Here is a 27,829-nt window from a genome sequence, read left to right on the forward strand (position 1 = left end):
TGCAGAGGCACAGACTGGCAGGAGGGAGGAGACAGGGGGATTCCTTGGGCAGAAGTAACAGGAAGGTGAGGAGGCATGAAGCCAGGTGGAGGAGGCAGGCTAAGCAGACTGTTGTTCAACTGCTAGGTGGTTTTGGGGTCACCTCCACTGGAAAAATCACAGAAGATCCCAGTCTGCGAGTTCCTAAATTCAGCCTGGCCACCCACCTGCGTGCTCATGCACTGCTGGGACCCTGGGGACTTGGCTGGTCCCCACTGGACATGGTAGTTCTCTGCAGTCCTGTAGGACACTGTAATTACTGATCACTTAAGCAATGATATTCCTTCAACATGTACTGATGAGCAGGCTGTGGTGGAAGGAGGTGCAGGAGTGGGCATTTCATGAACCGCTCAGTCTAAAGGAGTTCTTGCTACCTTGCTGTAAAAGCTCTGAAGATGAGTGGTACTCAAGTCTTGCAGTGTGTAACGTATTGGGGTGAGTGTGAGCCAGAGCGCGGAGGAATGACTAGCTCAGACCTAGGTTTCAGGGTTAAAAAAAGGAGTCTGTCCTTACCGATATTACAGTTTTTACAAGCTGCCAGCTCCAAATGCTGCATGCTGAGCAGTGGGACTGCCAAGGCTGGGATCTCCCAGCCCCTTGGGGCTGCCGGGTACATGCTGGGAGGCAGGAGCAGGCATCATGCTGGCCAGCACCAGGCTTTGCTGCTTTGAGCTCCTTGGAAAACTGAACATTGTAAGGAAAGGATCCAGGTCCAACCGTGTACATCGTGAGTCCAGCCCTGGCAGGAGGAGGACAGGAAGGGATGGCATTCAGCACGCCCACCTTGTCCTGGCTGAAATGTGAAGTGCCAGGGGAGACAGGAGTCAGCAGCGCTGGAGCCTGGTCCCTGAAGCTAGCGCTTATCCCGCGTGCACAGGCGCGGGTCCCTGTGTGACAGGGATGCCATGCTTTGTGCTGACCCATGACTTTACCCTGTGGAGTCAAGGAGCAGGAGGCCAGTTTGGCAGCAAGCCGGGGCTATAATGGTGCAGATGGCTGCTGAGAGAGGACGATGTATCCCTTGGGGACCATCCGTTACATTTCCCAACTCCTGCCTGTCAGGAAGGCTGTGCTCCTGGCTATGTTTTTCCTTGCTGGGATGATTTGCCTTTTAGGCTGCTTAATGAACTGCTTCAACAGTTCAAAATGCCCTGCCTCGCTCACTGGAGCAGCAGCGTGGTGGGGCATCCTTTCCGAGCTTCAGAAAGGTGTGAAACACAGCAGCAAGATTTTCTTGGGTAAAGGCAGGGGGGAGCCCTTGGAGGCAGCACTGATACAAACCTCGGATGTGCTGTCCCTGGCATGGTACGACTCAGCCTTCCTGCAGGGACAGAAGAATTGCAGCCAGCCTATAAGAACTCTCCTGGGCTTCTCCAGGCTGATGTGTCCCCAGAGAGGCCCTCAGGAGCTTTTCTTACACTCCAGCTGCCCTGAGTTTCCCCAAGCTTCAGTCATTAGCCTCAGCTGAGGACGCATGTTTGCAGGACCACTAATGCCTGGGAGGCTGATGTTGGCACCGGGGAGGGGAAAGGTTTGCAAGGAGACCTACAAGGCTGGTGGCAGAAGAGCACTGGGTAGGTAACACCCACTCTGGGTGCTGAGGCCCACAGCAGCACTTTTTTTGAGGAAGATGCAGTGCTTAGATGCAGTGTGCTCTCGCACTGGCTTGGCACAGTGTTGGAAGGCATGGGCTGTGCTCAGGGCTCTGCCCTTAGCAGGTTTGGACCTGGGCACACTTGGCCGGGACTCTCATCTTTCCCAGCCATTCAAACCATCCTTCCCATGGGATCCCTGCCCAGGTGCAAAACCAGGGGATGGCGTTGCCTCAGCTCCATCCTCAAGGGACAAGGTGCCACTCACCTTTCCATCCAACATCAAAGCAACCCCCAACAGCACCCGAGTGTGGCCAGCTCGGTGTCCCGGGCTCATCAGGAGGTGCTGCACTAACATGAGGCGACAGGGCCGGCAGCAGCAGGCGCGTGGGGAGTGAGGGCACAGGCCGGCGGGGCCTGTCGCTCCGCATCCCATCGCCTTTGCCAGCCGCTGAGCAGCAGCCGCAGGGCACGTGGCAGCAGGGCACGTATCGCATGAAGCTGTGTGCAAGGTCACTGTCAGGAGGGGCACTGGGAAGCTGCAGTAGTCTCAGGATAGCTGCTCTCCCAAATGCTTTCCCCACCTTGGATGAGTGTGGGGGCTTCTTCTGACAAGTGCTTTGGGCACGGCTGTCTTTTTCCTGGGGAGTTCCTGGCTGAAGAAGTCGAAGGATGGGTGCTAGCGCTGTCTGGGTGCTGCAGGGACCTTCCCCTCCCACCAGTCACAGGGCTGCCACAGCTCTTGGGGTGGGGTGCACAGCCGTGGGGGGCTGTGGGGAAGCTCTGCAAAGGGTCCTGGTCCCCATTTGTGGTGTCTGGGTTGTGCCTCTGCCAGCAGGGTGGCCCCAGCATCCTCTGTGCTGCAGGTGACAGGGACACGTCCTGCTCCGGCTGTGGGTGGGATGATGGTGATGGCAGATTGGGGGACACCCTTATTCCTCTATGGGTTCAGGCAGGCATTCTGGGGGGACAGAGCTGCTCCCTGTGACAGGGCGATACCAGGCTGGGTGCTGGGGAAAGCAGTGCAGGTGTCCAGTGAGGTAGGGGCTCTGTCCACAGGGAGCACTGGGACTCAGCCAAAGACAGGGCCAGTCAAGTCCCAAGCGGTGTCCCCACAGTGCCTCTCCTGTGCATCTAAAGCCTGCTCATCCCTTTGGGGTCTGGATCTGCCCTTGTGTCAGTTGGTGCTGCTCCCTCCCCAGCTCCAGGCATCCCTTTGGAGGCCTGCCCGCTCAGGGACAAGCCAGTGGATGTTCCTCTCGGACCAGCCCCAGGTCACCAGCTCCGTCGTGGCACATTTAACCCCCTTGCCAAGACTGCCCTAATGCCGCTTGATGGGAACAGAGGCTGCAAACCTGTGTGAATTGCCTGGCTCCCTGTGCCAGGCCAGCGGGAATTCAGGGCTCCCTCAGCCCCCACTGCTGCGTCTGTGGGGCAGGGTGGCTGCACGCTGCTGCCCTGCAAGGGCAAAGAGACACTCAGTCCAGCGTGAGCTTAAAAAAATAGGCATTTTTATTCCAATGTAACTAGAGAATTATGACCCCAGAGAGGAGAGGATTACTCACATTTATCGATAGGCTTATTAGATTACTGCCTAAATAGCTGTGCTTTAGCAGCGCGTTTGTCCGCCTCAAGGAGAAACAGCAAGGGAAAGTGGTGCATCTGAGACCTCGTCGTCCTTGGTGGCAAGGGGAGCTCTGAGCAATGCAGACCAGGGTGCTGTATCGCATCACCTAATCCTGCCTTGACTATTTACAGCTTCTCAGGAAGCAAAAGCTTGTAACGTTTGCTTGGCTGCATGGCTGGTCAGGCGCCGAGATCCATCCCTCCTGCGTGGCCACGTTTGGTGGGGATGCGTACCCCACCTTGTGACGGGGTCCTGCTCCCAGCCATGGCATGCTGTCAGAGACTGGCATGGGCTGGGAGAGGATGGTGGCATCACCATCCCCAGGGGCCCTGGCATGAGTGAGGACAGTGCCCTTCTTGTCATGGCTATTCCTTGGCCTCAGGGGTCTGTGGCAGTGGCGCCGGGTTGAGTCTCACGTGCCCAAGGACATGGCACACCACTGGCTCCAGTGTCACCATTAGGGAGTCTGGCTGCTTCAATCAAGTGAGGGTTTCTCAGACGTGCTGGGTTCGTCAGCATTACCCTTGTGCTAATGAGGCCATTCCCAGGGGCTTACGCAAGGAGCTCTTGCTGGACACAGATCTGCCCCTGGCCCAAAACCCACCAGGAGCTCATGACCGAAGCAGTTGTGGGTCATGCTGATTGCCCTTACGGGTTGCAGTCAAGCTGGGAATTTGGGTTGCCCATAATCCTGCTTCTAGCAATGATGGAGAACAAACAGCTCTTGGGATGCCCCGGCTCTGCTTCCAGCTCTGCCCCGCTATGACACAATCGGGGTGTCTGAAAAGACGGAGCTGATGGAATCTGAGTCTGACTTGAGCTGCAGGACCTTGGGGTGCTTGGGGTCAGGGAAGTCCTCACCGAGGGCTAGGCGGATCTTGCCATTCTGCGTCTCCCTGATGGGCTCGAGGAAGACCACATGCTTGTTGGAGTTGACCTTTCGGTTTGGCCCATCCGTGGCAGGGGGAGTGGTGCTGAGGATGGAGGACTGGGCGCTGCACTCCTGTGGAGGGCTGAGAGGAGCTGGCTTCTTGCAGCAGCTCAGGCAGCGGCAGGGCGTGAGGTACAAGTATATGAGCACAAGCAGCAGGCTCACAATGCACCCCAGCAGCGTTGTGAGGCCGGTGCTGAAGGTCTCCCCATCTGGCTTGGGGTAGTGAACTGTGACGTTGACTTCACACAGCCTGCTGAAATTGCGGGGGCTGTTGATGGCCAAGCCTACGTAGACCCCTGAGTGCCAGGGCTTGGCCACTGCGATCTTCAGGCTGCCATTGCGGTAGACCTCCAAGGAGCGGTTCCTGTTCCCCGGGTGTTTGATGGGCTCGTGGTGAGGGGAGATCCACATGTAGGTGGTGGCTGTGGCTGGCCCGCTGGTATTGCAGGTGAGCAGGACGGTCTGGCCCACCATCACGGGGAAGGGCAAGGGGTGCACATCTTCAGGGCCCGCTGAGCAGTTCTCAAACATGTGGCTGTATTTGAGGAACTTGATCAGGGACCGGGGCACATTGTCAGACACCTTGCAGGTGTGTTCCTCAAAGAAATCCTTCACAGAGCTGAAACCTCGCTGCTTCCAGCGCTGGAGCATCAGGTAGAGCGGGCAGCTGCACCTGATGGGGTTGTTGTGCAGGTACAAGCCATTCCTGACATTTTCGGGCAGAGCCGCCAGCTCCTCCACAGGGATGCTGCTCAGGCTGTTGGAGGAGAGGTCCAGCGTGCGGAGGCTGTAGTTGCCCAGCCCGTGCACCGAGTGGAAGGGGAAGGTGGTCAGGTTGTTCCAGCTCAGGTAGACTTTCCGCAGGCCGCTCAGCTTGGTGAAGGCATTTTCATCCACTCTCTTAATGTGGTTATTGTAGAGCAGCAGCTCCTCCAAGCTCACCAGCGTGTCGAAGTAGTGTGTCTCGATGGCACGCAGGTGGTTGGAGGACATGTCAAGGTGCCGCAGGTAGGAGGCATTGTGGAAAGCCTGTGGAGAAAGGTCCTTAATCTGGTTGTGGCTGATGTAGAGGGCCTCGAGGTGCGGGAGGGCAGCCAGCCAGCGGTCGTGGAGCTGGGTGAGGGCGTTGTGGCTGAGGTCCAGCGTGGTGGCGGTGGGTGGCAGCACCCGGGGCACATGCTGCAGCATCTGCCGGCTGCAGCTCAGCAGGTCGGAGGTGCAGATGCAGGCCTGGGGGCAGCTGTGGGGCGGCGGGGAGGTGCGGGGCGCACAGCCGTGGCTGCACAGCTGGAGCAGCAGCAGCAGCTTCGCCACCCGCAGCCAGAGCGGGTCTGCAGGCACCGGCGGGGACATCGTGCCGGGCAGGAGCCTCCGTGCAGCCCCGCAGCACCGGCAGGCTCAAGGGGACGGAAAAGACAACGCGCCGCGGTCCTCCCCGGTCTCCCCGTCCGCTGGCTCGGCCGGCGGCTCTAGCAGGCACCCGGCGCCGCCCCTGCGCGCCCCGCAGAGGGGCCCAGCTCCAGCTGTGGGGCTTGAAAAGCGTTAAAGGGCGGCATCGCCCCGCCGGCCCTGCCGCGTCTCAGGCGAGGCTGCCGCGTACCTGTGCTGCCCGGCCCCCGGCTGCCGCGGCGCGGGGGGAGCCGGGGTCCGGCATCACGGGCCGGGATGCTCCGGTGCGTCGGGGCTGGGCGATCGCCTCGCTGCCGCCTGGAGCTGCGCGTCGCTGCCGCGGGAAGTTTCTCCCGGCTCAGCGCTGCCGTGGCGCGGCCCCACGCCCCGGCCCCCCAGATCCCCGCCCGGCGGCACCGCCCGGCGCCCCGCGGAGCCCGGCACCCCGCCGCCGCGCAGCCGGCACCCCGCGGAGCGCGCTCCCGCTGCTGCCGCTTTGTACGCGCTGGCGGCGCGGGGCGGGCGGGTTCCCATTGGTCCCGGCGCGGGGCGGGCGGGTTCCCATTGGTCCCGGCGCGGGGCGGGCGGGTTCCCATTGGTCCCGGCGCGGGGCGGGCGGGTTCCCATTGGTCCCGGCGCGGGGCCGGCGGGTTCCCATTGGTCCCGGCGCGGGGGCGGTGGCCGTGGCCCGCCCTGCCCTGCCCTGCCGGGGGGCGGGGCCATGCGCAGCCGGCACCGGCCCCGGCCCCGCCTGCCCGCTGGGCCCCGGGCGCTCGGAGCCGCCTCGCCGGCCCTCGGCCCTGGCGGTGCCCCCGGCGGTGGCAGCCCCCCCGGCTGTAGCTCCTCGGGGGGCCCCGCCGGCTGCCCCGCGGCTGCTCGGCCCTGGAGGGCGCGGGAGCAGCCCCAGCCCCGCATTGCCTCAGTGCCCCTCGCGCCCGACCCTGCGCCCGCGCCGGGAGGGGGGTGGCAGCCGTCCCCTGCCACTGCTCTGCCATCGGTCCCCACTGCTCTGCCATCCCCTGCCACTGCTCTGCCATCGGTCCCCACTGCTCTGCCATCCCCTGCCACTGCTCTGCCATCGGTCCCCACTGCTCTGCCATCCCCTGCCACTGCTCTGCCATCCCCTGCCACTGCTCTGCCATCCCCTGCCACTGCTCTGCCATTCATCCCCACTGCTCTGCCATCGGTCCCCACTGCTCTGCCATCCCCTGCCACTGCTCTGCCATCCGTCCCCACTGCTCTGCCATCGGTCCCCACTGCTCTGCCATCCCCTGCCACTGCTCTGCCATCCGTCCCCACTGCTCTGCCATCCGTCCCCACTGCTCTGCCATCGGTCCCCACTGCTCTGCCATCCCCTGCCACTGCTCTGCCATCCGTCCCCACTGCTCTGCACCCGCTCACGGGCCTTCCCACTGCTCCCACCCTCGGCACCCCCGCGTAAGCCGGCAGGGCCCCCCAGCACCCCCAGCTATGGGGTAGTCGGTGGGGTCCCCAGGGCACAGGGGGCACCACGGGCTGCTGGCCGGGGTGGGACGGCCGCAGGGTGAAGGGTGCCAGGAGTGTCAGTACCCAGGGCCCGGGTGGGTGGGAAGCAGAGAGCCGGGCTGGGGAACTGGTTTCCATTAGGGCAGCAAAAAGCCCATCTGGCGGCTTCGCCCTTGCCCCACGCCAGAGGGGCCGTGCTTGCCCCGGGGCCGGCCACGGAGCCAGCTCTGCTCCTTGCCAAGGGCCATGAACAAGCCACAGCACTGGTACCCGGTGGAGATGCTCGTTAAGGTGCCCTTCATCTGTCTTGGCTGTCCCCACCGCTGATGCTTGAAGCCAGGGATAGCCACAGCCACCCCCTCCTGCCTTGTGAGGGCACCTGCTTGCCCTGGGGGTGCCTTGAGCCATCCCCTTGGTGCAAGGGGGGTGCAGCCCCTGGCATGAGGCTGCTGCACAGCGTCTCTCCTTTTGCCCTTGCAGTGCTGTGAAGCCAGGGTAGTGCTGGCTGCTTCAGCCGCCCTGCAGCTCCCCAGGCTCAGCCGGGCACTGGTGCGTGAGGGCTGCAGCCTCAGCAAGTGCTAATGCACCTTATCGATCTTGGGAGGGGGCGGGGGGGAGGAGGAGGAGGGGAGCTTCTGCCCTTCAGCTGCACTTGAGCACATTTCCCCGGCTTGATGCTGCTGGGGGTGGGGAGAGGGGGCACTGGCTGGGGATGCAGCTGGGTGGCAGCAGGGCAGAAGCCTGACTGTGTCCCTTTGCAGGGCTGAGCGTGCAACGGCAGTGCTGCTGGCGGACCCCTGCTTCCAGCTGCGATCCATCCAGTACCTGCTGGGCCACACCGAGCCCTCAGCCCTGGCAGCTGCTGCCCCAGCCACAGACAAGCGCCATTTTTCCCTGCACACTTGTAAGTGTCATCACTGCACTGGGAGCTGGGCTGTGCTCACCACCCAGCCGTGGCTGGGATGGGGAGACGGGGCTGCTGGTGTCTTGTGTCCCCTGCAACAAGTCCCAGCCCCTTTAGCCCTGGAGATGGGTTCATGGCTCCCCCACTATCCCCCAGCAAGAGCACCTGGGCTGGGGCTGGGTCCAGTGCCCACTTTTGGCAGCAGTTTTGTCCCTTGGCAGTGCCCAATGGCCAGCTTGCTGCCCCCAGCATGGGGATCCCCAGCACCAGGCCCCTTGTCCTGGCTAGTCCCCAAGGGCAGCTGCAGCCCCGGCATTGCCCAGCAGCCACGGGGCAGCCCGAGGGCCACGTTGACTCCACACACACTTGGTTTGCCCCTACAGACACAGAGTACATCAGTGCCGAGGAACTGGCGAAGGTGGACAAGATGCTGAGCCACCTGAGTGAGGAGTCCAAGCAGGCGGCTGCCACCACGCTGGTGAGTCCCCCCAGCCCAGCCCCCATGCTCAGCAGCAGCCCCAACACCCGGCACAGCTGCCCTGGGACACGGGGTTTTTGCGGCCACTGCTAACCTCCTGGTGCTCCCCACCCCCAGCCCACCAGTGAGGAGGACCTGTGCCCCATCTGCTACGCACACCCCATCTCAGCCATCTTCAGACCCTGCTCCCACAAGTCATGCAAGTGAGTAGTTCACACGCGTGACCCTCGCTAGGGCAGCTGCCAGCCCCTCGCCCCCCCACGCCATGCAGGGGTAGCTCACGCTCTTTCCTCTGTCCCAGAGCCTGCATCAACCAGCACCTGATGAACAACAAGGACTGCTTCTTCTGCAAGGCCACCATCACGGGGGTGGACGACTTCACCAAGCCAGCCAGCTCATAGAGCCCAGCCCTGTACCACGGGCTCCCCCAGCTGAGCGGGCCCCCCTAGAGCACGCTGGCATCTCCCCAAACGTTTGCCCTGCCCAGGGCCACGGGCCCTTCGCCCACAGGGCCAGGACCCAGCACGGAGCCACAGCGTGGGGCAGGGGGCTGCGGGGAGGGAGGCCGGCAGCGGGGAGGCCCGGTGCCAGGCTCTGGGACCAGCATCCCCCTTGCCCAGCGCCTGAGCCCTGGCAGCCTCTGCCCCACGGGCCGTTCTCAGGGAGGGGAGCACTGGGAACGCACAGCAGCCCTGGGGCCAGGGCAGGGGGGCCAGGCTGGGCATTCGGGCTGTTACCTTGCCCCTGGCAGAGGGCTGACTTCATGAAATGCAGCATTAAATTATTCTTCCTTACGTGGTGCCCTGAGACACTGGGGGGGGGGGGGGGGGGGAAGCCAGGCCAGCCCTGGTGAGCAACCCAGTGCTCGGGCCATGCTCAGATGACACTCAACGGTAAATGGAAATATAAATATTTAATCCAAGCAGAGCCAGGAGCACAGGCCCCACTGGGGGCCGCTACATGATGATGCGCGGCTCTGGCACAGACTCGGCGATGGACTTGTGTGGCAGCACATTGGCCCCATTGAGGTAGAGCTCGTCGTTGACAATGACATCCTCGCCCAGCACTGTCACATTCTCCATGCGCACCTGCCCCAGAGAAGCCCCGTCATGCCTGCCCTGGCTCAGGGCTCGGTGCCACTCCTGCTGCTGCCTGCAGGCACCGGTGCATCCCTCCGTCCCTTCAGCCGCAGCCTGAGGAGGCAGGAGGGCAGAAGCTGATCCCTGATCCCTGATCCCTCACAAGGGCACCCACGTCCTCACCCACTGCCCCACGGAGCAGCTCCAGCCCACGATGCAGGACTCCAGCCAGGAGTGGGAGCGGATGCGGGCCCCCTTCAGCACGGTGCAGCGTTTGATGCGCACTCCATCCTCCACCACCACGCCGGCCCCAATTGTCACGTTGGGGCCAATGACGCAGTTTGCCCCGATCTTGGCGCTGGGGTCCTGGAAGGAAGAGGGGCTGCACCAGGGCTGGGAGGGCAGCCAGAGCTCTTGGCACAGCCCGTGCTACTCGGCCAGCGTGGGGACAGGAGGGCACAGCCTGAGGACGGCACCGAGGACAGCAGTGGGATGACACAGAGAGCCCGTGACACATGCCTGGGGTCAGCGTGCTGGGAGCTGGCACTTACCACCAGCACATTCCCTACGACACCGGGCCCCGAGTGCAACTTCTCGGGGTGCTGAGCCCGCAGCGCCTGCAGGTACATGCACATGCCCGTAAGGAAGTCCTTTGGCTGCCCGATGTCCATCCAGAAGCCTGTGGGGACAAAGGGGCGGTGACGGCCCCCAGTGTGGGGGTGGCAGTGCAGGCAAGACACCCCCCCCTCCCCCATGCTGCCTGCACCGTGTGCAAGGCCTTACCCTGCAGCTCCATGGCGTAGAGCTGCCCCTCCTGCGCCATGGCTGGGAAGATCTCCTTTTCGATGGAGGTGGGGCGCAGCTGCAAGGAAGGGGCACAGGGCTGAGCAGGGGGCACAGCCCCCCAGCCCGGCCCAGCCTGCTGCCCTGGGCCATACCTGGATGCGTTGCAGGATGCCAGGGCTGAAGATGTAGAGCCCGGCATTGATCTTGTTGGACACAAAGACACGTGGCTTCTCCACGAAGCGGCAGATGCGTCCAGTGTCGGCCTCGCTCACCACCACGCCGTACTTGGCCGGCTCCTCCACACGGGTCACCACCAGTGAGCCCTCGCCGCCGTGCTGCCGGTGGAAACGGGCCAGCGCCGCGAAGGGGAACTCGCAGATCACGTCGCTGTTGAGGACAAAGAAGGGCTCCCCGCCCTCGGCCAGCAGGTCCCGTGCCAGCGCCAGCGGCCCCGCTGCCCAGCCGTGAGTGATGCAGGGACGGGGTGAGCCCCCTGCCCGCCCGGCGCCTCCCGGCCCCACCCGCGTCTGTCCCAGCGTCCCTGCTCCCCACCGGCCCACAGGTCGCCAGGCCCCCTGGACCATCACCAGCCCCACTGTCCCTGGTCCAAACTGTGCCTGTCCTGATGTCCCTGGTCCCCGCTACCCCGCCCGTGCCCATGCCGGCATTCCCCTCCCGCTGCCCCCGCTCCTCCCAGCCCTACCCGCCCACACCCACCCTGCGGCCCGTGGTGTCCCCCTGGCGTCCCCGGCCCTGCCCGTACCCATCCCGGTCTCCCCGCTCCGTCCTGCCTGCGCCCGGCCCCGCCCCTACCTGTGCCCAGCGGCTCCTTCTCGTGGGACAGGGAGATGCGGATGCCGAGCTGCGGGCACAGCGTGAGTGCGGGGCCGGGCGGGGGCGGGGGGGCGGGGGGGCGGCAGGCAGAGCCTTACCCGCTGCTCCTGCTCCCGCATGGCGGCCTCCAGCGCCTCCGACATGTAGCTCACCGCCAGCACCACATGGCTGACCCCCGCCTGCGGGAGCGCGGGTCAGCCGGCGGCGGGGCGGCCCCGCGCCCCCGCGCCCCCCGCGCCCCCACCTGCCGGAGGGCCTCCAGCTGGTGCAGCAGCAGCGCCTTGTTGCAGAACTCCACCAGCGGCTTCGGCCGGCTCAGGGTCAGCGGCCGCAGCCGCGTCCCGAAGCCGCCCACCAGGATCAGCGCCCGCATCCCCCCGCCGCGCCGCGCCGCGCCCGCACCGACACGTCAGCGCCGCGCGCGCCTTCCGCGTCACCGCCGCCCGGGTCCTATCCCCCGCCCGCCCCGGGTCCTATCGCCCGCCCGCGTCCCCGTCGCAGCACCGGCAGCCCGAGGCTGGATGCAGACCCGCAAGGGCAGAGCAGCAGCGCGCCGGGGCAGAGGGTCCCGCTCGCCTCCGGGAAGCTGCCAGGTCGGGTGGCTGCTGCAGCCCACTGCACCCAGCCCAGGGCCGGCGCCCTCCCTCGGGGCGAGCAAGGAGGGCGGCGACCCACGGTGAGGCGAGGGAAGGGGCAGAGCTGCACCCCCCAGGGGCAGGGTCCCGCCCGAGCCCCCCGGCGCACACAGCGCGCAGAGGCAGGCACGGCGACACCACCGACAAAAACAGATCCTTTAATGGTTTTTGGTTCTCTGTGAAGCACAAACAGGGTGATTATTCATGTAAAAACAAACGGGGGCCAAGGCTATGTACAAGCTGTGGAGTCCCACGGCGACGGTCCCAAGGGGAGAGGCGGCTGGCAGGGGGCACGGGCCCCTCGCCCCCTCCCTCGCCCCTCAGCCCTGCCTGCACCTGGCCGAGCGAGGAAGGGGCATGGACGGAGTCAGCGCGGCGGGGGGGTGCTGAGCTGCCCGAGGAAGGGTCCTGCACCTGCCCGAGCGCAGCCCACTGGGGCCCAGGGCATGCAGAGGGGGGCTGGGCTGGGCCAGGGCCAGGCAGGGTAACACAGCGGCTGGGCCAGCCTCGCTCCCTCCTGCAAACCTGTTCCCTGAAAATCCCAACCCCTGCCTGGCAGGGCAGCGACTCACAGAAGCAATGAAAAAGTAACCCAGGGCAGGGAGGCGTGAATAGAGGCCCTGGTCCATAAAGCGCCAGAGAGGAGCGGTGGCTTCAGCAAGTGCTTGAGTAGCTGGGAGCCTGGCAGAGGTGTAGCTCAGGACAAAGCCGGCACCTTCCCTGCCCCCTTCCACACCCCGTGCCACAGACCTGCACCCGCTGCCGCAGCCACAGCTGGCCCCCAGCCCAGCACCAACGCCTTCCAAGCAGACTGTGCACAAACCGAATTGGCACACATGCTACATGCGAGTATTCGCCAAACAAGCTTTCCTGCAGTTTAAAACAAACAAACAATAACCCCCACCCTGGCCTGGCAGGTACCCAGGCAGTTTCTCAGGCAGCCAGGGTAATGGTAGTGCCATGGAACAAGTCAGTGACATGAGGAAAGGAGCAATCGGGGGTCCCAGCACAGAAACACGGGGGGTGATGCAGAGCAGGGTATGGTTCGGTACCACCAGGCCACAGTATCAAACATTAATGCCCTCATCAAGGGAAGCCATGGGTAAAGCACCAGCTCACGGATGGAACCCAGCCAGCGGGGCACATCCCAGCTGGCTGTTTCATCCACGAACTGGTCATTTATCTGTGGAAGCACAGCTAAGCACTCAGGTGATGGCACTCACCGCTCAGCCAGGTCCCCCCTTACCTGCCCCCCTGGAGACCCTCAGAGAGGTCAGCCCTAATCTTCGGCCTCCTCTTCCACCATCCCCATGCACGGACCTGCCAGAAAAGCAGGGGCAGCAGGGCAGAGGCCCCGCCGGGGGGAAGAGGGCAGCCTTGTGCTGGAGGGACATACTCGCATACAGCCTGTGGGACAATGTTACACGACAGGAAGGGTTGAAATGGCCCGAAACGCCCCGCTGCACAGCTGGGGTCACACTAACTGCTACAGATACTATTGCTAGCCCACGAGCTGAGTTCTTGCTTGGTCAGTGGTCCAGGGCAGAGACACTCTCACAGAGCCCCCTGCCTGTATGCAGGCCTGCCCGTTGCAGCCCCTCGGGGAGCAAGCAGGCCCCAGGCTCGAGCACAACTCCAGGGGTGCGGCATTCCCTCCCGGCCGCAGCTCTGCCAGGGGGTGCATTTGGTCATTTTATTTCCGTATTTGGGTTGGCGAGTCACAGTGCCCAAACAGCAGAAAAAGGCAGCATCAAAAGCAAAGCCCCATCGGCAAACCCCAGGGCAGAGCCAGCGACAAACGCAGGGATCAGCACCTGTGCTGCTCACCATCAGCCCCACAGACACTGCCAACTGTTAGTCAAGGGCCCTTTCCAAATGGCTCAGGAGAATTTCCAAGGGAAGGCTCTCCCCGGGGCTCCTGAGGCAGGAGGCTCCTCCCACAACAGCTCCAGCCCCTTGAAGAGCTTTCTTTTCCCTGTGTCCAGGTCCTCCCTCCAGAAAGCACATGCCACGAGCAAAGAACTGGGACACCCAACACCTAGCAGGCATCTACAGAGCCTCCTCCAGCAAGCAGAGCTAGCGCGGTCAGAACCATCTTGTTGGCATGAGGAGCTCTTCCATCCTGCCTCCCCTCAGCTCTTCTATCCAAGTACATTTAAAAACAATGGAGCAATACAATTGTTTAAAACCGAAGTTGTCTGCTTTTTTCCTGTGGTAGTAGGTGGTCTTGTCTTGCTCCTGCCACCAGGACAACAATAAGAGGCCATAGCCCAGGGCTACTGGTTTTCCTCACGCATCTGTTCCATGATGTTGATAAGGCTTTCCAGCCCGAACACATAACCCATGTCGGGTCCGTCATGCACAGTGGGGTCATCGCGAAAGCCTTTGAACGTGCTATGCGCAAAGTCAATCATACGCACGTCCACCTTAGGCTGGGCTGAGGAGCTGGGCTCCAGGCTGCCACCATCCTGAAGGCTCTCCGGGAGGGAGCTGTCAACCCGCTTCAGGCGCATCTCTGGCCGGCGCTCCACAAACATCCCTGCCCTGCTGTCCTTCCCATCGTAAATGATGAGAAGGGAGCTGGAGTAGAAGCGGTAGGAGGCCTGTCTCTCCAAAACCGCCTTCAGGCTTCGCAGTTTGGCGAGGACAGGCTCAAAGAGGTCCTTGCGCAGCTCAATGCCATTGTGGAGATACTGGTAGAGGGCATTGCGGAAGCCCTCAATGGAAAGACCGCGTCCATAGTATTTATTCCTGCATAAGTAATGCCCTGTATCCAGCTGATAGACCTAGGACACCAAAGGAAACACACGTCAAGTAGGAGCAACAGGTTAAGGCCACACACAGAGAGCCCTGAGCTGTCCTGCACTGCCACGGCAGAGGGAACTCATTCTGTCCCCACCATGCTCAGGAGGGAGCAGGAAACTGCTCTGCAGGTTCCCCGAATCCCAAAGCAGCTCATGGGTACAGCCCACAGGCACAGCCAGGGCATCCAAGCACTGGTTCTCTCCCAGGACACCCAAAAGGTGGCTAATCAGTCCAAGTGTCCCCAAGAGGCATGGCACAACAGAACCTGAGGCTTTAAAAGCAAAGTCTTACAGCAACTCAGACAATCTTCCATCAGCGGGAGCTGCTGATATGTGTTGCTGTTATTACGCAGCATGTGATTGATGAGAGGCCCTCATTGCTTCAGAGTCTGCGGGCAGAGATCTGGATTACAAAATCCTTCTGCGGGTGGGGAAAGGAGAGGCTATTGCACAACAGCATCAGCAGCAAATCCCTGTGGGCAGGGCCCAGCCACAAGAGCAACCTTTTAACTCAGTACAGTGCAGAAGGAAATGTCAGCTGATGCTGCGACAGAGGGACACCTCCTGATGCTGGCTGAACACTAAGCCAGAAGAATTTTATTAGAAAATCCCCTAATGCCTGTGAACAAAACAGCTCTGGATAAAGCAGGCCATTGCAGGAGAAGCGGGTTCCTTTGTTCTAGGCTTAGAAATGAAGACAGAAAGCATGTAGCACAACATTGGTGTACCTACCTGAAGCGGGAAACTCTTAACCCAGTGCTTAGCAGAAAACACTAATAGGAAGTCTAATGGAGCTGCAAAAATGAACGTGAAGACCTGCAACCCCATGGATCCCTACCTGCATCCCACACACGCGCACACCCAAGGTGGCCGAAGTGCTCTGTTCACACTTCTTCATCTGCCGAGCAGCCTTCTCCTCAGATGCATCATCTCCATGCTGTCTGGTCCCCATCTTCAGATCAAGTACACAGGGAAGTTTGAAGTGATGCACCACGTTCTCCAGCAAAAGGAACTCTGGGAGATATGTCAAGGAGAGCTCACCTGTCAGAGACACCGCTCCCCTAGGCCACCAGACAGGGACTTGGGCCAGCATCAGACAGGATCAGGCAGCAAACAAACAGGAACCAAAGAACAGAGAGAACGAGCCACCTGGGGAGGTGAAGAGGAGGGTAAAACCCAAAAATAGAGGCACCCAGGCTTTGACAGCTGGTAGAAGAAGCAAGCCTGGAAAGTGGAATGGCCAACAGTCAGCAAGATCACATGCAGGTGTACAGGAAACTCTAGCAGAGCGAACCAAAGAGCAAAACACTAATGTCAGGAAAGATAGGGTATGCCAGTAAGAATTACTGATACATTAAGGGAGAGCTTGAAGTCTAATCAGATTAACAATTTAACCATATGGATAAACAATACAATCCCCACAGACTGCAAATTCAAGGCTCAATTAATAACACAGTACTGTTGCTATTGGCCTGCCCAGAACAGCAACACTGCCTGACACAGGGGGAAACCAGGGAGGCTACAAAGACAGGAAACAGAAGGGTAACGGGAGCCTTCAATTACCAGCACACACAACGGGCAAACCCTCCATTAGGGCACAGCACAGAACAAACCCAAGACAATCAGTGCAGCAGGCTGTCCCAAAGGGGAAAAAACAACCCTGACGTTTGCCGTGAGTAGCCCTGCAGGGCACAGTTCATGTTACACTGAAACGGCAACCAGAGCACAGCTAGATTAAGCCTGCAAGGAAGTTTAACATTGAGTAGTATCTAGCAACAACTATGTTTGATTTTGAAAGAGGAACTTCATAAAAATAAGGAAATGTGATTAAAAAAATAGGACAGCTAAAGAGAAATTACTTCTCTGCAAGTGGTGTAGGCAAAAAAATAAAAGCTGGAGGCTCAAAGCACACTTTTGAGCATAGGAAAAGGAAGCCCACACATTTAAAATGATGAAGAATACAGCTATTAAAAGTAAGTTTGTTTCTATGTGAGGAAAACAGAATCAAGCTCCAGCAGGTGAAACAAAAAAAATCCACAAGCTGGCAAGTTTAAGACAAAAGCACGAGGAGCAATTTGCAAAAGCAGAGAAAACAAATCTTCAGCTGTATGAAGCAGCCAGTCAGGCTGCCTGAAGAGTTTAAAGATAAAGTACAAAAGGACCTACAGGGGAGGGGTGTGGGATGGGGTGCGTGAAGATGCTCCCTAAAAAGAGATGTCAATATTCTGCTGCTTTGTGACTGGGGAAGAGTTTAGGGGATTCCCAAGCCAGAACTTTCTGAGTTCAGAGAATTCTCTAACAAATGCCAAGAGACAAGATCACACATCAAACAGAAAATAAAAGATGTGTAACTTATTTAATACTGCTGTAACACCAAGAGACTGAACAGGGGCTACCGCAACGCGGAGACGTGGAGAACTACAAACCAGCCTGACCGGCCTTAAAGCCAAAGTCACCAGCAGGGTCTTTGTGGGGAGAGCCACGCTGTTCAACAAGTGATCCAGACAAGTGAACAGTGACATGACAAATCTGCTCCAAGTACTAAGTTACTCAAGGTTGCACAAATGAGGAGCAGTTGTGAAAAACTCCGCAAGAACCTTAGGAGACTGACTTGACCATTAAATGGGCAGGCAAAATTTGCTTAAGTTTACAGGCAAGATATTAAACGTAAGGAGAGAAAGATTCTTAAACGTACAAAGCAGTGTGTTTTGGGACTACTACTACCAGCCAGGAACGGGATCTTGGGGTAACAAAGTAAAATTTAGAACAAGAGAGAGTTAGGAATTGAGGGAGAGGAGAGACAACAGCATTGAACACCAGTGGAAAACTCTGGTTCACTTGTATCTTCCGTACTTGTGCAGTTCTGGTCACTGTCTGCAGAAGGATACAGTAGAACTGGAAAAGACTCAAGAAAGATGACAAGGACAAACACAGCTCCCTCCCAAGGGATGACTGAACAGGGTAGACCTGCATCTGCTGCCAAAACAAGCCAACAAAGAGAAGAACCAGAGAAGAACAACATGGGCTCTAGTCAGAAACACGGCTTCTCTGAGCATCAGTGTCAGCCACGAGCGTCACTGTATGGAAAGCAGGAAGGAAAAGGGAAAAGAAACACGTAACGCAGCTTTGGTCGTACGAAGGACAGGAAAGCCAAGGGAAATGCAGGTGTAGCTGCCCAGGGCACAGACGTGTAATGCCAGGGCAGCAGCAACCTGACACGCTCAGCTCTGCTTCCCAAAGGATACTGTAGAGTTTTCGGTCCTTGGACTCTGATCGCATGCGGCTCAGCTGCTGCTTATGACAGCGCAGGCTCCAGGGGTTATAGCTGATCTTTTCAGAGCTCAGACCGCTGTTCCCGTCCAACATCTGAAATGGAACATCTGAATGGATGTGCAAGTCCACCCTGGGACTCTTCATTTCCTGGATGCTGCTGGTATGAAGACAGAACAAAACTGGCCTGTTAGAATCCATGCATTCTCCAGATACCTACAACTGTCATACCCTCCCCTCGCACACATCTCCTGTTCCCTGCACACTTCACACAACATAAACCTTCTTAACAGCAAATCCTCACTTAATACCCTGGGCTGCAGACCCACGCTCAAGGATCTGGTTTAACATCTCTGCTAGGCTGCATCATAATTGATAGAGTAAGCAGGAACATTTGTTTCTCAGGGAGCTCTGGCTGGTGTGAGGAGGCAGAGACCCATATTCAAAGCACCCTTGGAAGAAACCTCTGGGTTAATAACCAAGTGGTCTGAAGAGTGTTTAAATCTGCTCCACACGCTTTGGTTCCACATCCAATAAACTGCCAAGGGCTACCCTGTGTCAGAAGAGTTTCATGTGGATGAGTTAGTCCTGGACCCAGCAGAACTCCCGACACAGTCTGCAGTGCCACAGTGTGCCAGGCTAGCAAGTGCAAGAGTCTGCCCACTGCATGGAAGTGCAAAAGGCCCTCAACAGAAGAAGCACCGAAGTTGAAAGGGGAAGAGAGATTTCCCACTCACGTTGTTACTGGGCCCTCAAAGTTTTACCTTTCAGTGCTGTCACTGGCCAGGCCAGGCTTTTCCTCCTTGTGCTCGGTGCCGCTGCTTGATCTGTGAAGGCTCCGACGTGAGTGCTTGCGTCGTGGCTGGTCCCTCTCTGGCATATCATCCTGCTCCAGAGCCTCATTCTCCACGTAGGGATAGGCCACCAGGTTAATGTAGCCATCGCTGTCCCCCTCAAAACAGACAGATACCACACCTGCCAGAGAGAAGTGACATGTCAGTTTAGTTTCCCAGGGGAGGGAATACACAACCACTAGCATCCAAATGTTCAACAGGAGAAAGGAAAACACATTTCACAAAGCAGAAAAGCAAATCCAGAGCAGTAAGACTACAGGAACACACATGTTGTTAGCACAGCACGGAGGAGAAATCCCCCAAACAGTGCTCTGCGTCACTACCTGAGTGAGCAGTCGGCAGCAGCAGGGGAAGCTCTGCCACCCACAGGAAATGAAGGACAAAAGAGCAGCTGGTAGGCTGAGGGGTGTATTTCCTTCCGTTCAGTCCTTCAGCAAACATCGCCAAACTGGAGAAAGTCAAGCACAGTCTACCAAGATGTCGAGGGGGGCCAAGCATAGGAAATACATACCTAGTTCATTTGGGTAAGGATCTATGTCCTGCAGAAGCATTCCTGCTGTTGGCAAGGTTGTTACTGGCCAAAGAGGAGTGTGCTTCCTGGGCTAAAGGGGCTCTCCAGCATCTGAGCAATGAAGTACACAGCTCCGAGGCTGAGGTGACACTCACCACTTACCACAAGTCAGCCAGTTTCACAGAAAAGGGATTTGCAAGGTCCCAGGGGTCTGGAAATAAAACTACCTCAGCCAGGTGCAGACAAGAAGGACCATTTGCATCCTGTCCAGTTTTGACTTCTGAAGGCTCTTGAAAAGCACCATAGTCCAAGGGAAGGTACAGATCTTCCACAGCACAGACTCTGAATGTACCTAGCTGGCCGGACACAAAGCAGGACAGCTAACACTTCTACTTAGGGCTGGCATCTTCATTTTTGGGACTTCCCCAGTCCTGAAAATGAGACTATTGGGTCATCTCCTAACTTACAATGACAACAATCTTTCATTAGCCTGTCACCAGTATTGAATAGTTGCCAGGAGTATCAGATGCTAGATGTACCAAATCAAATTATTCATCACAACCATGAGGAAACCTTGCACTGCTCAGTTGATGTAGGCCATCATGTTACCGTCCTTTCTTTTTCCTTATCTACACATGATAATACTTACAAGGTTCAGGTGACTCGACACAACTTCAGAGCAGTTCAAGACTCCAGCATGTCACTACACAAATGCTACCCAACGTGCTCTGCCTGCCTGGACGTGCTTCTCAAGATATCTCCGTGAAAGGGCAATCTTAAAGTAACATCAGTGTGCTCAGACAGGAAATACCATCCCCAATATTCCCCTCGCCCAGATCAGTAAGAACAACTTCTGGGACTATCAGGAAACTGCATGGGACTCTCAGATGAGATCCCACACTAGGATGGAGGTGCACGCCCCCCTGCCTTTAGGTTACCAGAAGCATCTGACTTCAAGACGACGTGTCTCCATCTGGACTACCAGCTTTATCAGTTTTAAACACATCCCAAGGAAAGGCTGACACTGTATCTGTCCTAGTAACTGCACAGCCTTCAGCTGAGATTTCTGATGGGTCACTAGAGCACCATATGGCTCCAGAGTGGCTTCAGGGTACAAGAGGACCCATCTGTCTGAGATTGTTCTTTCATTCATGACCTGCATACAGACACAGATAGGTAAGCTGACACTGCTTCAAGACCTTCAGGCTGCAGCCAGATCAGATGGCAAGACCCTGAACAGACGGTGGTCCCAGCTGTCTGAAGCACTGTCTTCTCAATGCCACGTGGTGACTAAGAAGCAGAGGCAGTAAGAAAGCTGAGTCCCCCTAGAACGCTAACTGCCAGTGTCACCATCCTGACTAAAACACACATGGTCGAAACCGTATCAAGCTTCTGAAAGGTACGGATGAGCTGCCAACCTCCTGCAACGATACAGACGCTGGAAAATTCCATTCCTTCAAAGCAGCTGGGGACAAGGCTCCACCTCAGCACTGGGAAAGCAATGCTTCCTGCTTCAGCAGCTTTCTGATATGGGCCCATAAAAGAGATAGGATGAGGAAGCAATAAATTGTGGGACTGGAATGCGCAGACATTCAGTATATGATCTAGCTTCATTTGCTCAAGGTCAAGGCTGTAACTGACAATAACTTGCTAGTAGAATTACATCAGTTACATGTCCATAACCTTAACCTTCAGACTACAACTGTCACACTGCATATTCTCTGTCTAGAAAGAGGAACTCTGCATGCCTACAGAAAAAGACTTCTTTTCTTCTCTTTTGCAAGCGTTCCTATCAAATCGCTAGCCTGCCAAAGAGCATTAAAAACAACAAATGAAATGACACCAGAAGACAGTAGACGTCAGTAGCTCAGGAAAACAACAGGGCAGGTTTTTGAAGCATGTAACTGCACCCTGGAATGACACCAGGCCTCACCTTTGTACTCAGGTGTGAACTCCTTCATTTCCGGGGGCAGAGATTCATAGAAGCGCTGTTCTCTGGTAATGAGGGGCTTGCAGACAGTGTGGTCGTCATAGCGCATCATGCTGCTGTGGCCGCCCACCTGGTGAATGAAAGGCTCCAGCAGGACCCCCCGGTCTCCGGATCGAGTGGCATTCTTGCCATACTTGCCCACTTCCATGGTTTGACAAACACACATTGCGTTGGGCACCAGTTGCACTCTTAGAGCATGGGGAGAGCCACATGGGCTGGGAGGGGTAGCTCAGCAGCAGTCAGGCAGCCACAGGGGGAAAATCCTGGCAATCTACTTCCTCACAGTAATCTGAAAAAGCAAAGGAGATTTCTGTGAACAGAGGACCACTTGCATTCACTGCCCGCTGGCTCGGAAAAGTTTTCGGTATTTATTTATATCCATAATTGTTCCTCTTCTGTTCTCTTGTTTACATCCCCCTTGCTCCAGAATGCTACTCATTACCTCTTTAATCCTACAGGTAAACACACACTAATTTCAGAGGCAGCCTCATCTAGAGCTTCTCCAATAGTGATGACAGGAAAGAGGGAAAGGAGGAGATAAAGAGTATTTTCAGCCTCCCATCTTGAAAACATTTAATTTGCATCCTTTAGTTCATTTTATCAGTAAGGCAACATGATAACGGAGCACAAACCCTGAGCTACAGCACAATTAAAACCAAGCCCACACCTGCCTATCACTAATGGTGACTGACAAAGGCAGAACAAACATTTCAAGAATCTGAATTCCACCTCTGTGCCTCTGCATTTTTAACATCTAAAAGACTAAATAATTCTTGTTCACCTCCTACTCTTAACACCGTTTACTCCTTTACTGACTCGCTTCTCTTCAAGCTATTCCAAGAGTCTCTTATGTAATAAAACAATCATTCTGTCACTGTGCATATGCTGTAACCGAATGGATTCCACTTGGGATTCTCCCCTTTATTAGTCTAAGCCCTTTGGGACAATAACTATTTCCTGACGCTTTCACAGAACCTACATGCACTACAGTCCCCAGTCTCTAGAGGTAGGCAAGAGAGATGGCCAAATCCAGATGAGATTAGAAGTGCTTTAGAGAACACAGATGCTCTTTCAGTGTTTTCAGTGCCCAGCACAGCCACAGTATAACGGAAAACTAACGCTGTCCAAATTCTCTCCAGATAATTTGTCCTTTCCAGCTTAGATCATCCTCCGGAGGCTGCTGTAGAAAGCACAACAGCATTTCCTCACAACGATGAGTTATCCAAAGTCTTTGGCACAAGAACCTTACGGTGACTAGAGTTTCTGAATTCATCAAATTTCCAGTTTCTTAGTACAGCCACAGCCGAGGGCAATGATGATTTCAGAACTAAGGGATCTTGGAGGCCTGGACAAGGGACACAGCTCAGGCTGTTCCCCATCTGGCCACGGGATGTCCCCACAGCTACACAACACTGCCAGGCAGGGGGATGTTCTGGACGAAGATGGGCTCTTCTCCCTCCCCTCCAATTCAATCATGGGAGAGATGCAGCTCAAGCGATTCAGGAGGGGCGATACTCTATAACGTTTAACGCAACGTAACTCAAAAGCTCCCCACAACAGGACAATGCTTCTCTCTCCTCATCTGCACGTTCCTGCTCACTCCCTCGCACTGGATTTTGGGATAGTACGAGTGTACGTACATTTGAGTTGAATCATCTCACTGATCCAATGGAAAACATTTCCTTTTGTGGTTACATGACCACAACTACATTCAGTGTAAGGGGAACAATGTGAATATTCAGCTGGCTTTTAAGGTGGGGGCAGGAAATGGGGTGGGGGGTGGAAGAACCACCCCAACAACCCCAACTGTAGCAACACATATCAAAGTCTCCTCAAGTATCATTCAAAGTCCGTCCACTAAACTCAGAGCCTAAATTGTATCACAGACAAAAACATGCTGTGGATTTCTCTCCTCCCTCTTATTTGCTTATCAACAAGAAGAAATTTCAGCAGCAGAGGCTTGCTTGTACCATTTATGTTTTAGTTTGATTTAATGGTAGTTAGTATGTGGTAACAAGCAAGGTGCCAGCATCTGCAACAGATCAGTGCTTTACAGAGTTAAGTCTCCCCTTGCTGACACAGCCTTGTCTTTGATTTGGTTTCCCTTTATTTTGCCAATGACTAAAGCAGAGTTTTCAGTTATTCCAAACAACATAGGGGACAAGTTTAATTTCACACCTTCCTGTAGTTTAAACTTCAAGGGATAAGAGAAATAAGAGATTCATCTGTGTGATAACAGTAGTTGCCATACTCAGGAGATGTGCATGTGATGCTCAGGTCTGGTACCAGTCCCAGTTTTCACGGAAAGCCAATCACAAAATGTCTCGGGGTCCCAGTTTTGCCAGTGACAGGAGGCAGTGCTATTATCCACACTTTAGAGAAGCGCAATTATCTGAGCAAACTCATTAGTTTCAGACACCTTCATTAGCTTCAGATGGAGATCACGAACACCTAGGCAGACACACATGTCCACACAGACTGTGCCCACACAGACTGCTCTTGAATTTAGGAGTGCCTCACCTATGGGCTACAAGCAGACTTTGGCCACCAGAGCAAAATTCTTTTAACCCCCTGCCTCCTTTCAGCAGCCTTCTTTCCTAAAGATAAGCAACAACGAAGCATATGCCACCTAAATTCTGAGGATATCAGCCACCAGCTCTGCAGAGTCCCTCAGACCTTCTCCACTGCATGGCCTAGAGATATCAATGAGATGACTGCCCTTGTCCAAGGGCTCCTGGGAAAGTGGCAATAAAAACAGGCTGTAGCCATCAAGAAGACCCCAGGCTCACTGCCAAGTACTTCACTGCCCCCAAGAAAACGCAGCATGACTCGTTTCAGATGTGCAGGCACACCTGGGAGGGAGTGACAGACACACAAAAACCCATTCTGTGGCTGTGATGCAGAGAAGGAGCCAGGCACCAGGCGAGGAGAGTCTCCAAACCCAGTTATGACTGCTCCATATATTCCTCCACAACCGCTGAAGAAAACAGATATATAGCCGGTATTTTCTCACCTACAAGTGAATGTGAGAAAAAAATACTTTATAGCAAGTAGCATTTCAGAGACATTTTTAAAGAGGAAGCTATCTATCTACAGGGCTTGAAAACCAGACACTATAGCTCAAGACACAGCTTAGTGTTTTTCATCAGACTAACTCAAAGTCAAGGGCTATCACTAAACACGGACACTATCCACAAAGAAAGACAGAAAAATACCAGTAGTTTCAAACAAATATAAAGCAGAAACTATCTGAAGGCCTAAATATTAGTCATCCTTCCTCTGCTAAACAGAGGCACAGGTTCAACTATTTTAGCTGGCTTACGAAATTCGGAGGCCTTCCAATTACACTGTAAAACGCAGCACACAATCCACACAACAGCTTGAGGGAGACCAGTTCATCCAAGCAGATGCTTTGCTGTCCTCCAACACCACCACTATAGCTCAAACAGCAGCAAAACATGCAGGCCAGTTTAGCATCCCCCTTCCAAAACTGATCTATAGTTGGCAAGACAGATTACCCATCAATTCAGACTCGTGAGAGGCAGGGGGTAAGGTTCAGGAGCGGAGTTATTGGTGACTACAAAAGGACATACCAGATCCCACATTCCATTATCTTCCCCAGCAAAAAAACCAAAGATCTTGTACAAAAACCCCAAAAATCTCTTGAAGATAATTTGTTCTACAGTATTTAAGTTTAGATGCCTGTCTGTCAGCGTACCTACCCTGAATCTGAACTGCATACCTCCCTGCTCAAACGCCTTTTAGCAGGATGGGCACAAAGAGCAGTAAGCTCTATTTTCCTGTTGTAACACACAAAGTATCTCTAACCAGAAGTCAGGAAGGTAACTCTGCTCTTCCTAACCATTAAGTGGAGTAAACCCTGCCCTTAATGCCAACATTACCCTCCAGCAGGAAACATACCTCTCCACAGAAACAAACTGTGCTGTGCTCTTGAAGACCCAGCCAGAGGACTTCTTAAATGTTAGTGAGCCCTGACTGAAGGCCACCAGTGTCTTCACCAGACCACCACCAGAATCAAGGAGATGCCAGCTCCTGTGCTGACAGCCTCAGGTGGCACTGTGAAGAAGGGTGTGGGAAGAGCAGGGGTGTCCTCTTCCATGGTGTAACTTAAGGTGAAGGGAAACTAGCCTCAGAGATCACCACACACTTGAGAGGTGGGGGCAGAAAGCTGCACTGCAATGGGCGTAAGAACTACTGCAGACAGCACCACAATGCTGATGTTCCCACTCTTTGTAAGTGTTCTTGTACGGGAACACTGGCAGTGCTTCATGACTCACTAGTAAAGCCGTCTTCCAAAATATCAAGGAGAACAAACATTTTAAACTGACATATTACACTGCGAGAAAGCTGACTGCATTAAGCACTGTTGACTCATGCCTACACTGCAAGCAGCTTGCAGGTCCATCTTTCCAGCACTGCCTTGCTGTGGCTCCCAGGACCGTGGCCAGCCCTCAGGACCTACGGTGCTGAAGACTAAGGCAGATGGCCACTGACAATTCTGGATCTGGGCCATAGGTGAGGGATAAACACTGACCTCAAGGTCACGCTGACAGAAGTTGGGCTTTCCCTTAAAAACCTCAAAGTAGTCAAAAACAAAGCAAAAGAACACAAAATACCAGTATAACAGGCAAGAGGACTATAGCATTTGGCCAATGGGTACCTGGTGACGACTACTTGTGAGTTCGACTTGTTAGCAAAGAGAAGCAGCAGCTACCATCCATGCTGAAAGGCATGGTCTTTTCTAGCCATGCTGGATTGGGTGACCCACCTTCAGCCTGTCAGCACAAAAGCTGACCCAAATGCCTGAGACATGCCTGTCTAGTCAGCAAAAAATGGAGATGACCCCTGGGACCTGGGCAGAGAACACAACTCTCCAAGAACCTGTGGCAACATTTAGGATGTAACCAGAAACATTTGGCCAGCATGGTATCCAGGAAGCCACAAACCTTCCCAGCCTGCCTGAGCACACAGCTTTGAATCCTGAGCCTTCTCCTGCATCTTGTCCAACGCTTGAACTGTTACCAAATACAGTCCTTTTTGGACACACCGCCCTCACCAAGGCAAGTGTGGCTCTTCAGATCAAGGCCAGATAGTGGTATAAGATCCACATGCACGCATCAAAAGCGTAACACAGGTCTTACAAAAAGCTGAAGAATGCCAGCTGAGAAGAACGCCCACAGTGAGGCTGGTGGAGGAACTGCAATAAAGAAGGCCACAGAGGACAACAGCCACTAATAGGTGTGCTCCACCCTATGCCAGGAGCTGAATAAAAGCACACCTCCTTCACCAGTACTTCTGCCTCAACAACAGGGCACAAATACACCAACTGCCAAAGCATGTACAAGGAAAGAGTCTAACTTATTTTAAGATAGAGCTTGACTGAACTCAGAAGGGACCGCCTGAAAATACGGACTTGTATTACAAGCTTAATTTTAGGCATATCCTATGTTTCTGTCTCCCAGAGATTTGAAGGAAGACTCCTTGTGCCATACTTCTATCAACTCATCGCAAGGCTTCAGCTCTTCTGCCAGCAGCCTGCAAGACCAAGAATTTTCTCCTCTTCTCTTCCCAAGAAAGGAGCGGAAGCCAAGCCTTTTCAGCACTTTCTGAAGACAGGCTGAGCTATGCAATTTTAACTAGGCTGGAATGCCTAAACCACTTGTTAAAACCAGTGCCTAGATCTGGGGTTAAAGGCAGCTCTTTTCTTAAGAGGCCAGATTAGCAGTAATTACAAAGGCCCTTCTGCTGTCACCTATACATAAAGCACCGCACGTTTTCAAAAGGGGACAAATTACTTTAAGTCCTGGGTAGGAATCTAGACCCAGGCCACAGACAGTACCTGTCTTCTCACACCGGCATGCTACAGGAGTAGCTTCTCCCCTTTCTTCGGGTGTTTTTTTTTAAAAAAAAAAAAAGTCAAGCCTTAGCACAAAACAGTGCACAGGGAACGTCTGTCAGGTTTTGCAACATATGGAGCAGGTGCTCTGCAACACTTTGTGATCATCTGTCATGCAGCTGTCTGCAAGTGACAGTAACCAAAGCCAGGGCTTGGATGGCCCTTTCAGCTTTTATTCCTGTTCAGCCTGATGCTGGAAAAGCTGGCACTTCTGCGATAACATCAGGCTGGAGAGCAGGAAGGGACCGCACATAACAGATGATATAAGCCAATTTAGTTTGCTTGCTGCTCTTTCCTCTGGTCTCCTCCCCCTTCTTCACTGGAGAAATGCAGCCCATCGGCAGGAGGGCACAGGCTGCCTGGGGACCTGCCAGTCCTTGTCACTGCTATCAGTGTCACTGCAAAGGGGAGGCTGGAAGAAAGTTCAGTCCTGGTCCAGTCTTCGCCACTCTCCTCTCCAGTAGGCAGGGAGGTGAGAGGGAGCTGAGCTGCTGAATCCTGCTGCACCTCGCCACAAAGATACCCTGTCTCCATAGTAAAGGGCACCTTCCTTCTCTGTTCAGAAGCACTGGCTCCAGTTGAAGCCTGAGAGTTTCCATAGCAGCAAGAACCAATCGGATCCATACATTAACAAAAGGTTGCTTTATCAGTACCAGCCCAGAAGATTTTCTTCCAAGTTTGTGCCTAGGAGAGCAGGGTCA

General features: G+C 55.7%; 4 protein-coding genes across 25 annotated transcripts in view; 1 reads left to right on the forward strand and 3 right to left on the reverse strand.

Annotated features, from left to right (window-relative positions):
• RNF123 (ring finger protein 123) overlaps positions 1-9,242 on the forward strand; it is a 52,996-nt gene extending 43,754 nt beyond the window's left edge. For all 4 annotated transcript variants that reach the window (XM_040593507.1, XM_040593506.1, XM_040593509.1 and 1 more), the window contains 4 exons: positions 7,828-7,970; positions 8,354-8,448; positions 8,566-8,651; positions 8,750-9,242. In XM_040593507.1, coding sequence (XP_040449441.1) covers positions 7,828-7,970; positions 8,354-8,448; positions 8,566-8,651; positions 8,750-8,849 — 424 coding nt within the window. In that variant the 3' untranslated portion in view covers positions 8,850-9,242. The remainder of the gene's footprint in view (positions 1-7,827; positions 7,971-8,353; positions 8,449-8,565; positions 8,652-8,749) is intronic.
• Positions 3,121-6,047, reverse strand: AMIGO3 (adhesion molecule with Ig like domain 3). Its single transcript, XM_040593519.1, has one exon. The coding sequence runs from the start codon at positions 5,543-5,545 to the stop codon at positions 4,019-4,021; it is 1,527 nt and encodes a 508-aa protein (XP_040449453.1). The 5' UTR covers positions 5,546-6,047; the 3' UTR covers positions 3,121-4,018.
• A 104-nt stretch (positions 9,243-9,346) lies between the features above and the next one.
• Positions 9,347-11,566, reverse strand: GMPPB (GDP-mannose pyrophosphorylase B). Its single transcript, XM_040593525.1, has 8 exons — positions 11,392-11,566; positions 11,246-11,326; positions 11,127-11,175; positions 10,466-10,767; positions 10,311-10,389; positions 10,079-10,206; positions 9,711-9,893; positions 9,347-9,536 (listed from the first exon to the last, which is right to left on the reverse strand). The coding sequence occupies exons 1-8, from the start codon at positions 11,518-11,520 to the stop codon at positions 9,405-9,407; spliced, it is 1,083 nt and encodes a 360-aa protein (XP_040449459.1). The 5' UTR covers positions 11,521-11,566; the 3' UTR covers positions 9,347-9,404.
• Positions 11,567-11,924: 358 nt separating this feature from the next.
• IP6K1 (inositol hexakisphosphate kinase 1) overlaps positions 11,925-27,829 on the reverse strand; it is a 39,192-nt gene continuing 23,287 nt past the window's right edge. For 14 of the 19 annotated variants that reach the window (XM_040590022.1, XM_040590020.1, XM_040590008.1 and 11 more), the window contains 5 exons: positions 21,155-21,500; positions 18,621-18,831; positions 17,832-18,016; positions 15,425-15,600; positions 11,925-14,568 (listed from right to left, as the gene is read on the reverse strand). In XM_040590022.1, the coding sequence (XP_040445956.1) occupies positions 14,059-14,568; positions 15,425-15,600; positions 17,832-18,016; positions 18,621-18,831; positions 21,155-21,377 (1,305 nt within the window). In that variant the 5' untranslated portion in view covers positions 21,378-21,500 and the 3' untranslated portion in view covers positions 11,925-14,058. Of the gene's footprint in view, positions 14,569-15,424; positions 15,601-17,831; positions 18,017-18,620; positions 18,832-19,033; positions 19,578-21,154; positions 21,501-27,829 lie in introns of those variants that run through there. The other 5 variants (XM_040590025.1, XM_040590027.1, XM_040590026.1 and 2 more) reach the window with 5 other exon arrangements.

Source organism: Falco naumanni, chromosome 4, assembly GCF_017639655.2.
Source record: "Falco naumanni isolate bFalNau1 chromosome 4, bFalNau1.pat, whole genome shotgun sequence".
NCBI lineage: Eukaryota > Metazoa > Chordata > Aves > Falconiformes > Falconidae > Falco > Falco naumanni.

Coding starts and splice junctions, on each gene's coding strand:
- AMIGO3 (XM_040593519.1), bottom strand. CDS start 5,545: ATGTCCCCGCCGGTGCCTGCAGACCCGCTCTGGCTGCGGGTGGCGAAG.
- GMPPB (XM_040593525.1), bottom strand. CDS start 11,520: ATGCGGGCGCTGATCCTGGTGGGCGGCTTCGGGACGCGGCTGCGGCCG. Junction 11,327..11,391: donor AGCTGGAGGCCCTCCGGCAG/GTGGGGGCGCGG, acceptor GCGCTCCCGCAG/GCGGGGGTCAGCCATGTGGT. Junction 10,390..10,465: donor GCATCCTGCAACGCATCCAG/GTATGGCCCAGG, acceptor CCTTCCTTGCAG/CTGCGCCCCACCTCCATCGA.